This window comes from Canis lupus, chromosome 9 (assembly GCF_048164855.1).
Source record: "Canis lupus baileyi chromosome 9, mCanLup2.hap1, whole genome shotgun sequence".
Classification (NCBI taxonomy): Eukaryota; Metazoa; Chordata; class Mammalia; order Carnivora; family Canidae; genus Canis; species Canis lupus.
Window position 1 is genome coordinate 60,723,568 of NC_132846.1, and position 12,922 is coordinate 60,736,489.

The following is a 12,922-nucleotide window of genomic DNA, read 5'->3' on the forward strand; positions in this document are numbered from 1 at the left end:
AAAAGATTCTCAACATCTCATGCACCTACTAACACACCCACACACTTAAAATCAGAAAGAATAACAATATGAAGCATTGACAAGAATGTAGAACAACTGGGACTCTCAAACACCACTGATGGGGGTACAAGATCATACAACTGATTTGGAAACCAGTTTGGCACTTTCTTGTAAAGTTATTCATACACTTCCCTAAAGATCCAGCAGTTTCACTCTTTGGCATTAAGAAATGAAAACAGGGGCACCTGGGTGGTGCAGTTGGTTAAGTGTATAACTCTTGATTTTGGTTCAGGTCATGACCTTGGAGTTGTGAGATTGAGCCCGAAGTCAAGCTTTGTGCTCAGCAGGGAATCTGCTTGAGATTCTCTCTCTCTCTCCCTTTCCCTCTGCTCTCCTGACTTTCTCTCTAAAATAAATAAATCTTAAAAAAAAAAAAAAGAAATGATAACATATGGCCACACAAAGACTTGTACACAAATGTTCATAACAGGTTTATTTGTGATTCCAAAAAGTTAGGGAGAAGGACAACAAATTGTGGTATAACCATACAATGGAATATTCTTTGAAATAGGAAGTAAATCATTAATATACATTACATAGCAACATAAACAAATCTCAAAAGCATTATGCTGAATGAAAGAAACCATTCACAAAAGAGTACATAGTGTAGGATGCCACTTTTATAATGTTTTAGAACAAAGAAAACTTATCGGCAGCAACAGAAATCCGATAGAAGGTTGCCTGATATGGGGGCAGGTGAGAGATGTAAATGCACACGTTCACATAAGAACTTTCTAGGGCATATGGAAATGTTCTATATCTTGGTTGGAGTGTTGGTTTTGTGGGTGTATCTACTCATCAAGACTCACTGAATTGTATACTTTAAATGGGAACGTTTTATTGTATGTAAATTATACAATAAAGTTAACTTAAAAAAATCTGTAGAGACCTTAAGTGGAAATCACTTAGACTTGGATTTAATTTAAAATTTTTTTCTATAGTCTGATATATTCTAATAGTTAGTTTCTTGAATTTAATAGAAATACAAAACTTCATGTCAGTTTAGTCTATGTTAAATAATTACAAATTTCAAAATTATAGAATTAGTCCAGTGAAGTTTTGAACTTTCCTTAGAGAGAATTCCAGAATTTACTGTATCAACATGAACAACTGAGTTGTTTCTAGGAGGTCCACTAATGCTTAGATATAAATCATACTGCGTGAGATATATGCTCCCCACACTTAAGTATAAACTTTCATGAAATAAATGCATCTAATCAGAGATTATTACAGAATGATCCAATTCTATGAGCTAGCAGAACCTAAGTGTTCCTCATCTTCTGAGCACAAAGATTAAAGAATTTGTTAGCTGTAGTCTGTTACCAGTGGCATTCAAGAAGACAGGCTGCAAAAGGCACAACAAAATGAGACAAGAAAACTGCTTATAGCTTCATTTTAAGACCCACGTACAGTGCTGGCTACATGGGATTTTCTTCCTCCTTCCAGCCACCTGGGAAAATGTTCACAGAGTTTTAAGGGTTACAAGACTAAAGGTTGGATCTAAAAGAATTAAAAATTGCAGATAACCAAATTAATCTGCTCATATTTATTACTGCAGAAATAGCTTGAGAGGTAGTTTATTAATGAGGCATTTTCTAAATCATCCACTCATCATATTTATAATTTAAAAGCATCATCATATAAAGGAAAAGAAAAAATACTCTCTAGAGTGTAAGATTATTGTGTTTAAGTGGTTTTCAAAAAGCAGCACTTCCAGTGTTCTTCAGCTCCCTATAGTGTGGCATTACCTCGGGATGAGGCCATCTGCTCACTCAGACACACAGTCCGTTCCTGTGATGATCAAGTTCCTGCAGTCAGCACAATCCCTTGCACGTACGAGGAAGAGAGCCATCTCAGTATGAATGCCAAGGCTTCGAGGTGGGAACCACCCAAACCACTCTTCTAACAATAGGACCACTGCACAGCTTGAATTCTAGGGGACATATCGGGTAATCTTTAAGATCCATCTGGTTCCCCTGGGCATTACTTCTAAGAATATCTTCCAGAAGATCAAACAAAGATATAGTTCTCTCCCCATTTACTCTTCACTATTGTTGGCCTCCAAGAGGCTCACACATTGATCCACCAAAAGAATTGGCTCTGAATCAAAACCAAAAAGAAAGAAAGAAAATCCAAAGAGTGGCTCTAGGGTACTCTGTGAATATTATCTCGTGGCTTCCACATGAAAGTTGTCAAACTGTGCAAATTCAAAGGAGTGAGTTCCAATGGCGGCCCAGCCGTTCTTTGGAAAACTCACAGAGATGTTCTTCCAGACAGTCTTGCCGTTCAGCATGCCAGAGGACAGCCGGCCCTGGAGGAAAGACAAACGCACCCCTTGAAGATGTATGAAAATGGTCCTCGGGGGCTTGTTTCTTAATACGTGCGGCCAGTCTACTCAAAGGAGCAAACGTCCTTCTCACTTAAGCCACGGCCAAACACAACTGCACAAGCGTGAGTCCAAGTTTGAAACATAGGAAAGATCCTCTCAGAGGAAATTCTTATCTACTCATCCTACATAGTTTCCAAGGTGCAAGGGATACCTTAGTATTTCCTTGGATCCCAAATAAACACTATAAAGCTTTCCTTACTTAACATTACAAGGTTTTAGACAGAAGCTCACGAAAATAAACAAACACTGGTGATTTACAAGTACTTGTGTGCACGTGCAGTGCGGCTAACAGCCACCAGCTCTTCAGACGTGACTACTGGAGCCAAAGCATCCATTTAAGTCCTTTTTGTCCCCGTGTACAGAGTATCACTTCAAAGTCCTATGAAGAGCCCACCCTTCAGAAAAACAGTGGCCATCAGCTAAACTGGTAATTGGAATGGGCAGGCCGGGGGGTGGTGGGGGTAAGAAGGGAAATATCCATAGAAATGACTTACTGGGCACTGACAGAGAAAGATAAAAATAATTTCCTCAGACAGCTGCCATTCCCACAGAGCCAAGTGCCCAGCACACAGCAGATAATGAACACTGGCTCTTGCTATCGTTATTACAGCACATTTATGAGCATATATTCACAGCATATCAACTGCAGCTAAACATTTAAAAGTAGCTAGTATCAAGGGGTGAAGGGCTAAAGATCCAAAGCACTAGACTAAGGACCAAAATAAAAGTTGTTTTTAAGTCACAGAATTATAATGCTATGGGCCTTAACTTCATTCTTTCAGCTTCCAGAAGGGAGACCCTGAGACGTGACACTAAAAGTCACAATCACAGATTCACCAGCCAGAGCTAGAGTGTGATTCTGAGTTGTCCAACTCCATATCCAGAACAGCCACATTCCTGCTGCCACCAACGTGCACAGCTCTCTGCGGCACCCCAAGTGCTCACCTCCCCCTGTGGAACCAACAGTGAATATGAACACGGAGCCAGCACCTGGGCACACAGTCTAAACTTGTCCCCTCCTCACGCCGGCCCCCTGTCCTCCGGGCTGCCCCTCACACAAGGCCAGCCACCAGCAGCGTCCAGGGCTCACAGTGCTATTCCCACCGGCCAGGTCTCAGCTCACAGAGCACCAAGTCCAAGGCTCTTGTCGGGTCTCTCTATCGAGAGAATCCAGACAGGGGAGCTACTTTATCTCACTGTCCCATTTTTTCTTCACAATTTGACTGACTGACTGATTTGGGGTTTTCTTATGGTCTTAAAATAGGAGGCAGCCAACTATGGCCCACAGGCCAGCCACCTATTTTTATAACTAAAATGTTACTGGAATCACAGCACCACGCATTCATTTACCTACTGACCATGGCTGCTTTCTCACTATGCAAGCAGAGGTGAGTAAAGTGCCACAGACCAGTTGGCTCACAAGGCCTAAAATATTTATTATCCGGCCCTTTACAGGAAGACTTTGCCAACCCGTGTCCTAGAAGAATACAGGCTCTAGGAGAGTGGGAACCTCATGTGTCTTGTTCACTGCCGTATCCCCAGCACCGAGGAAAGTACACATGAAAGGTGCTTAATAGAAATGCATTGGATGAAAGAATAAAAACCATTTAACCCTAAAGCTACCTTCTAGAAGGTATCTCCCTTTTACAGACAAAGAAACAGAAGCTCAAAGAGGTGAATAACTTGCAGGGAGTCAGCAGGTGCCATCAAGGCAGTACACATGCAGCTCTGTCTGGTTCAAACGTGCTGCTGCTAAGAGCGTTCACTTCATTCACTGAGGGAGGAGGGACACTAAGGGAGATGGTTTGATACAAGGTGGTCAGGAAAGAACCTGAAGGAAGAGGGTAAACTATGTAATTAAATATTTTGGAAAGTTAATACACTTTAAAGTGTGATGCTAGAAAATAAAGACAAAAGCAATATAAAGAACAAAGTTCAGAAATAAGCCTATGTGCATGTGATGATTTGTTACCTCAAAAAGGAGGACTTTAAATCATTCGCAAAAGGACAGTCTTGTGTGATAAGGGATGATGGCTATTCATTTGTTTCAAGAATTATACTGGGCTTTTCCCCCTTATGATTCACAAGTAAATTCCAGATGTAGTAAAGACTTCAAAATAAGGGTGCCGGGGTGGCTCAGTCAGTTAAGTATCTGACTCTTGGTTTTGGCTCAGGTCATGATCTCAGGGTCTTGGGATTGAGCCCCATGTGGGGCTCCATGCTCAGCAGGGAGTCTGCTTGGGATTCTCTTTCTCCCTCTGCCTCTGCTCCTCTGCCCCCACTCCAAAATAAATAAAATCTTAAAAAAAAAAAAAAAAGACTTCAGCATAAAAAAATCCTAAACTTTAGAGAAAAAAATGTTCCTACCCTTGAGAAAGGTGAAGGTCTTCCTAAATAAAACATAAAAGCAATGAAAAAAAAAGTGAAATGTTTGACAGAACCAAAATTTAAAACTTCTCTTCATGGAACATACCATAAGCAAAATTAAAATACACAAGACAGAAGAAAATATTTGTGACATACCTCACAGTACTCAGAATATATAATAAATTCATATGAAGCCATCAGAAAAAGAAAACAAAATCAGAAAATAGGGGGGTGCAAGCTCCTTAATTATCAAGGAAATATAAATCATGCCAATTAGCTTGAAAAATAACCCTTACAAATAGGTAATATCAAATACAATTATAACTGCTATAAAAACGGACACAGCTTGGCTAGCAATAGGGCAGTATCTGTCAAAATTTAAAATGCAATTCCATTTCTAAATACCAGCCTAATCAAATCCCAGCACATGTGCACCCTGAGAGGCACACGTAGAAGACTCTCCTCTCCACCTGCAAGTAAAGCCAGCCCAGATCGTCCCCATTCACCATGAAAGGGAAGAACTGGGAACAAAGCTGCGCCCATCGAGTGTAGCAGAATGAAATAAACAATGCCACACCCAAACCAGATGCTCAAAATGTATTGTTAGTGCCTGAAAAATGTGTATTGTCATTTTGGGTGGTTGGGTAAGAAATGAGAACAATTTGAAAAAGTACTCTGAATTCCATATTTAACTGCTGTCATAACCGAAACCAACTTACAGCAGAACCACACTGCCGGGCAGTGGCAGTATATTACACAGAAGTTTCTACACAGTACCCCTTGGATGCATGTCCACCCATAACTCATGATCACCCAGTGATTTTGACAAATATTTTTAGAAGCCACAATCCTATGATTGATCTAGTATCTTCTCTGAAAAAAGTATTCATGGAAACCAACTTCTTAAAAAATTGTACTTATCACTGAAAACCAAATTATCCTCAACCACCAAAAATAAATTTATAGGCTCCAATTTATAATCTTGGTTCAGCCAACTTAGAAAAAATAATTCAGTTATTGACTATCTACCAAGGGCTCCTGAGTTTAAGAAACAAAACCAGAACTTTAAAAAATTGCAGAGTGATTAAACTCAATAGCTGGTGGTTCTCATGCAGGTTCATCCTGACATACACTACCACCCTAGGGTCTGCTGGCTTGTTGGTGTCCTAGCAGATTCTCTGCCTATTTCCATTACTGTATTTATCACACTTTTCTCCTCTCATTTGATAACAAAAAATGCTAGAAAGACACAAAAAAAGAATATTTTACCTCCAGGCATTCTGATCAGCAGTACTTACCTTAATAATTAACGTGAGCGTATACCATTTTTTTGCTGTAACGTCAACACGTCCTAAAGCATATATGACCCATCCAGCTGCAACACAAAAAGATTAATTGATATATTTTTAAGATCTAAATCACAGAATCACATAGCTCAGTTAGGGTTCTCAGGCAGCATTTGTATATAGAGTGAGCCTTAATAAAAATCTACATTTCCAGATCTACCAATGATTTAAAACAAAACATCCTTCATTCAGGCATGCATTCCAGAAGCATGTACTGGGATCCTACGGAGTCATATGTGAGCTCACAGGAGAACCAGTGAAATAAACTTAAAAAACACAGTATAATGTGTTAGCTTCAGGTACAGATTTATACTCAATTGGATTTGCTATAAAAAAAAAAAAATGAGTAGTGGTCAAAGGTCACCATAAGATTTCCACCTGGTATAACTGGTTTCATGGGAACAGCACAGCATGAACTGAGAATTAGAGAAAATAATGAGTTAATTTTGGGATTATATTATATTTGAATGCCTGGGAGAAACCAGAATGGGATGTTGAGTGGGCAGTTTAAAACACAAGAACAGTGGGGATTAAAAAGCTGGATGTGAATTGTTAGTTCTAGTTCTGCTACTAACTCATTTTCAGACTTTGGGCAAATCAATTAATCTCTCTGCTTTGGACTCGACAACCTGCGAGGAATGTTCTAGATGGGTCATGCTATGATTTTGCAGTCCTACTCTAGTGTCTATACAACCCACTCTTTTTTACTTGTGGAGCCCTTTCCTCCTTAGGAAGAGGCAGAGAATAGCAAACTAGAGGAGGGAAGATTTTTTTTTACTAATGTAAGAGGAAGTCAAGACAGGGAGTCAGGAAGACGCAGCACCAAGACGGTCTGTTTCAATACAGGGGGTGGGGAGGGTGTACTGATACCAAAGGGAATGAGACAGAATCCAACAAAGACATATTCTAAGCACTGATCCTGGAAAAAATACTATTCTGCATAAAACAAGGGTTGCTTAAGATGAATTTAAAAAGTCAAGCTGTTTTCAAATTATTAAATAAAGTGGGAAATACGATTTCTCCATTTTAAGCAGGCCAATCCCTCTCCTTGTAGTTCCATAAGCACACTGGCACCTTCTTGGAATCTTGCTTTTACTTACAGGGTCTCCCTACCATGTCTACCTGACCCTAGTCTATGCAAATCCTACCCTGACAGCCTCAGTTCTGCCTGAAGAAGCTCTGAACAATTTCCTGTAACACAGCTGCCTTTCTAATTAACTCTAATTTTGAATCATTTGGTATTTGCTTACATGTGTTGCATCTCTTCAGTTAGATGTCCAAGCACTTTGAGGAAAAGCTCTCTCATCACTCAGTGAGTAACAAGCTCACTGTAGCTTATTTCCTAGTAAGTCACGTGCTCCAGAAGAAGTCACTTACCTAGATCACCTGTAACTCTGTAGGTTCCATTTGCAAAAATCCAGAAGAAAATTCCTCTGGCACTTCTAATCAGGATACCACCTTTATTTACTCTTCCGGCAATGAACACGCCTCCCTTCTCAGGAGTCTCTATGTAAACATCACACCTTACAGTCAGATTGGACCTGCAGAATGAAACTGTTAGTTAGCGCTTTTAATTATGCCACTCAGGATGCAGCATAAATGTGTCACTTCACAGCCACACACTTCCAGACTTCTAATTGAGGTAAGTGATTTGCTAAGTCTGTGCTTGTAGCAGGGATGGGCTTCAAGAATCTTCATTGATGAAAAAAAAAAATCTTCATTGATAGTTTTATGTCGCTAAAGTCATTTCATTGCCTCTTTTAATATTACCTGAAAATAATATTTATTGTTTTTAAGTCTCTTAAGAACACATTTCTTGTCTTTCTATAATAAAACTTCTCATCCTAAGAATATAACGTTAAAAGAAGCCTTTTTTCCTAGGAATACAAAGAAGGTCCAAACAGTTCTAAACAAAAAAGGTTTATTAAATTTCCATCAGCTAAGAGAAGCAGTGAAGGCAAACCTAGGAGTCTCTAAGAGAACATAAGCTACTTCGGGCCTAATTTTTACCTTTAAACCTACCAAGACTTAAAAACTCCAGAAGATCTCAAATTAGTTCTCTGAAAACAGAGTCAACTTTATGTTGACTCTACAGCAGGGATTTTAAAATTTGAACAGCACTGACATCACCTGGAGGGCTTATTAAATTCGGCCTGTTAGCCCCGCCCCACAGTATCTGAAACCACAGATTCAGTAGGTTTGGGATGGGGCTCTTGAATCACCTAGCAAGTTCCCAGGTGATGTTGCTGCCACCAGTCTGGGAATCCTATTTTGAGAGCCATTTTCTCCTACAGACCATATCTGTCTATATAGGGGCAGTAAAACCCTGCCTGCCATTACTCATCGACAGGGGTATATCAAAGGAGGGGGAACCTTCAGACAACCAGGAACTACTAGAGCTTTGCCGGTGAGCTCTGTCCCCAGGCTTCTTTTGTAAATGCTACTAGATGCCTTCTGCAGTGATACAACCATCCCAAACCAACACAATCTCTGAAAATAATCTACCGCCTACTCAAAGGCTTCACAAAGCCAAGTAATAAAGCAAGCAATTTACCTAAAATAAATCTAAGAATACCAAGAAATATATTTTGGAAATGGGGGCAAATTAGATCTAGAATTATGTGGCTTTTATATTCTCAGTTCCTTATCAGTGAATTTCACACAATAAAATTTTGCTCTATAAAGGAAAATATAGAAAAAAAGTAGCTACAACAGGCACGCAACAATCAGGAAAATCCACACGGAAATCATCTAATCAAAGCTGGGCCACTTTACAGGAAAAATCAAATGCAAAGTTAACTAAAGCCCAGGCTGTCTTGTACATCCTCCCAAGTAGCAGGAGCTTTTCTCTCTGTAGACTGTTGCCAGCAGGAAAGCACGAGGGATCAGCATTGCTCCATACATCCCCTACCTGTGTTCTGGTTCATCAGAAGCGTGAAAGGGTCAGCACCATAAACTTCCTTTATTTACAGTCAAGGGTGGGAGAAGATCTAATTTCCTTTTTTTTTTACATCACATTCCAGAATAAAGATTCCTCATGGGAACTTGCAGGCAATTTTCAGACAATGAATGAAACAGAATAAAAGTGAGGTCTAGTGTTCCACAGCCATAATTTCTTGGTTGTGCCAAGAGCACAAACACTGGCCAGGACATAAAGAAAATTTAACCAAAGAGATGCAAACTTTGGACATGTGCAGTAGACAGTAATTTTGTGGTTGTCCTCGGGTCCCCACCGAAGCTTACTAACAAGGAGGACATCCTAAGCAGCTTTCAGAAAGTCTACCCTCTACAGTCCAATTACTGTGCTGGTACTTAACTAAATCTAAGGATGACAGAGGAAGTCCCCCTGCGAACACATCCTAAGAACTAATGACAGCGTGTACACATTCAGAGCAGACTTACTAACATAGCACTATAGGTAAACGACACTCATTCTCTCTCTCCTACTCTTAGGAAGAAGACAATGATTAAAACAAAGCTGTGAGGTATGGTCCAAAGAGCATAGGCTCCAGCACCAAACAGTCCTGGTGTCTCACCCTAGTTCTAGAACTGAAAAGTATGGGATCTTGGGTTAATCTTACCCGGAAGCTTTGGCTTCCCAATCCACAAGGTGGGGAGGATGACACCTCTACCATCAGTAGTTGTGGAAAGCTCATATCCATATGTACTATGACTGAGTTTTCACTCCCTCCTTTCCTTACAGTAAGGGCATTGCAGCCAGAAAACAGAAATGAGCATGGCACATGAACAGATCTGAACAGATCTGACTACCTTGAATCCAGGAGGAAATATTGGGAAATGGCACATAATAAATAGGATGAGCCCAAATTTGAAAGGGTCTTGGAAGTCAGGCACAAACGTGTAGGTCTGATTGGGTTGCTGGAGAGAGTCACTGCATATTCCCAAGCCAGGGGGTTTGCACAATGAAAGCAGGCTAAAAAGGATGAAAACAGTCCCTTCTCGAAAGGCATCACTGCCCTTTCCTCATTCTTTCTCATTCAAACTCTGTCCCTCTTTCCCTCTTTCTCTCTCCCCCTGCCTTCCCCCTCCTTCCTCTCTTCACCTCCTTACCCAGTGCAGCAGTAAAGATGTGCACTGCTATTTAAATACTGCAAAATTTTCAGAGTTATGAAGACATTTGGTAACTCTTTGGATGGATGGTACTCTATCCATCTCTCTATTATAATTAGAGAGTCTTTCCAGTTTTCTAGAGTCCCAGCCAGAAGTAAGAGTTTGGGTTCAGGAAGAGCAACTCTTCTGTAGTACTCATGAGCAAGGAGGATAACAGTTGTTGCAGAAAGTTAAAGGTTTTCTACGGTGGCTGGCTTCCAAACTGGTAATCAAAATAATGGGGCCCAGCCCTTAGACAAGTGAACCTAGTCACCCGTCCTATAATAAGATCACGGGTAACAAATGAAAAAAAAATCAAACACCCTACTGGCACAATCGGAAAATCCAGGTAAAGTGTCTACTACAGAGATGTGGGACAAATGGCATTTTTGTTATATAAAAAGACAAGCCACCAAAGTTAGCCTAAATTAGGCAAGCATTCTTCACTGGACCCCACCCTCACCCCCACCCCTAATAACTCCATGGTGCTGTACGGGTTCTGGAAACTGGGTAGCTAAAAATTTCTCAAGACCTACTGCAGAGCTTAGAACAAAATTGGGATTTCTAACAGGGAGTAAGGCAATAGAGACAGGATAAAAACTTTTTTCAGCATTCCACTGATAATCAAGGCTCTTTTCAGATTTATCTTTCTTGCCCTGTCCAATTTCCAAGTAATAGATACGGCTGCTTGGTGACTTGGTATTAGTAGTTATTAACACTAAACCTGGAATGCTTGAGTTTTGTTTCACAGAATTATAATAGCTTAAAAAAAAACAGAAAAGAAACAACTAAAACAGGTAGAATAAGTTGGTACATTAGAATCCCACAACTGACTTAAGAGGGGAGGCGAAGTTTTGGTTTGGTCGTTATGTTTTAAGTGTAGAAAAAATACAACTTATCTCTTTAACAAATGCCTAAAGAAGAGAGTTAAATTCACCAAGTAAAAGTTGATTTGCTTTTCACTATTGCCATCTACCGTCACCTGGTGAATAGATTTTCTACAAAAGCTTAAACAGTGTAAGTCTAGAATGGATCCAGCAGGTGGCAACAACAGATCAACAAATCAACTGGCCAGCAAAAAACAAAAACACACAAATCACAAAGTCTGTTTATAAGTAAATCTTAAATTATAACTAGATCCACAAGTCCTTAACTTTTATATTAAAATCAATTGGCTCCTGCAACCATCACTATTAAATAGGGCAACTCTGAGGGAAGGACACGGAGGCATTATAACTACATGCTGGCTTATGGCCATGATATTCACCAGTGATCACACCTATTAGGCTCTTGCACAAGGAAGACCACTGAAAAGTCTCTGCCTCAGAATATACCTGACAACATTACAAGGTTACTTCGGCTAGATCTATGTTAGGACACCAGTTTTATATACCATTTGTAATCTCCTATAATACTGATGGTATTGTATGCATCAGCAGCCCAAGTAATGGGCCGCTGATTGAGAACTTGGCGCAGTGTGAAACGATGCTCTCCAGGGTCTTCAATGTTCGTAAAGTATTCAAAGACGCCAGTCTGATCAGCGAAATTCGGAGCTTCACTAAAAAATGGGTAATCTGTTAGGAACACAATAAATTCTCTAGTTAGTATAAAATTCTGACAGAACCTCTCCTCTCTGGTATTTTATGGCACATTTTGAAACACTTTTGAAAAGTCCTAAATAAGTAAATGATACTAATAATGAGTGGAAGTTTAGGGCTTAGGTTAATGAAGAGATTAATTTTCATATCACCGTTATGATTCAACACCCATATGGTCGGTCTGATAAGTAGACTTTACATATTTAATCCAGGCAACTGCACAAGAGGAAAGATCATGGGTTTTAGAGAAAGGCAGACCCAAGGTTTAAGTTCTAGCTCAGTCCGTCCCCATGGCCAAGTTGTTTAACTGCCCTGCATCTCAAGTATCCTCCTTTCTAAGTGAGCATGAGGATAAGAGAATTAAATGACAGTATGTTCAGTGTGTACATAAACCAGCACCTAGCAAGGGCTCAGTAAGAGATAGTTTTGTTATTTCTAGTATTTGTCAAGAGATACAGCCATCAGCTGATAGAAGATTAGAAAAGCCTCACTATATCAACTACAGAATTTACAAATTCCAAATTTCTTCTATTTCTAAAATGAAGCAAAACCAGCTGGGCCTAAGCTATCAATCTTTTTTTAAGTTTATTAAATTAAATTACAGTCTTACAACAGCAAAGGCTAATGAAGGGCAATTTTAGTAATAATCTTACAGCTAATTTCACACTTCATGCTTTTCTAAGTGTTTTCATACTCATCATTTGAGAAATTAAGAGCCACATAAAGTAGTGCTACAGCCTGACTTATAGTTTTTAGTTTATTTTGTAGTCAGTAAAGCACTACATTCTGGATTTGAAACTTTAGAATTGTCTTTCGGTCTTCGTGTCACAGAATAAATAATTATGGTGTTTGGGGAACTTCCCCCTTGTTAACTAGGCCATATCCCACACAGACTTCTCCATTGGAGACAAGAAGAGTTACCTTTGGCAACAGAGGGAAGTGAGCAACAGATTGCAAAGACATTCCTGGTGGCGTAATTCATGGATTCATCTAAGAGGCTACTTCAGAGAATTGCAAGGAAACAAGCCACCAAGCAACTCTGAGGGTCCGTG

The 12,922-nt window shown here is 39.8% G+C and overlaps 1 protein-coding gene across 8 annotated transcripts in view; it reads right to left on the minus strand.

Moving 5' to 3' along the window:
• Positions 1-467: 467 nt before the first annotated feature.
• The window catches only part of GALC (galactosylceramidase), a 58,345-nt gene continuing 45,890 nt past the window's right edge, over positions 468-12,922 (minus strand). For all 8 annotated transcript variants that reach the window (XM_072839593.1, XM_072839594.1, XM_072839592.1 and 5 more), the window contains 4 exons: positions 11,666-11,846; positions 7,540-7,703; positions 6,115-6,191; positions 468-2,371 (listed from right to left, as the gene is read on the minus strand). In XM_072839593.1, coding sequence (XP_072695694.1) covers positions 2,225-2,371; positions 6,115-6,191; positions 7,540-7,703; positions 11,666-11,846 — 569 coding nt within the window. In that variant the 3' untranslated portion in view covers positions 468-2,224. The remainder of the gene's footprint in view (positions 2,372-6,114; positions 6,192-7,539; positions 7,704-11,665; positions 11,847-12,922) is intronic.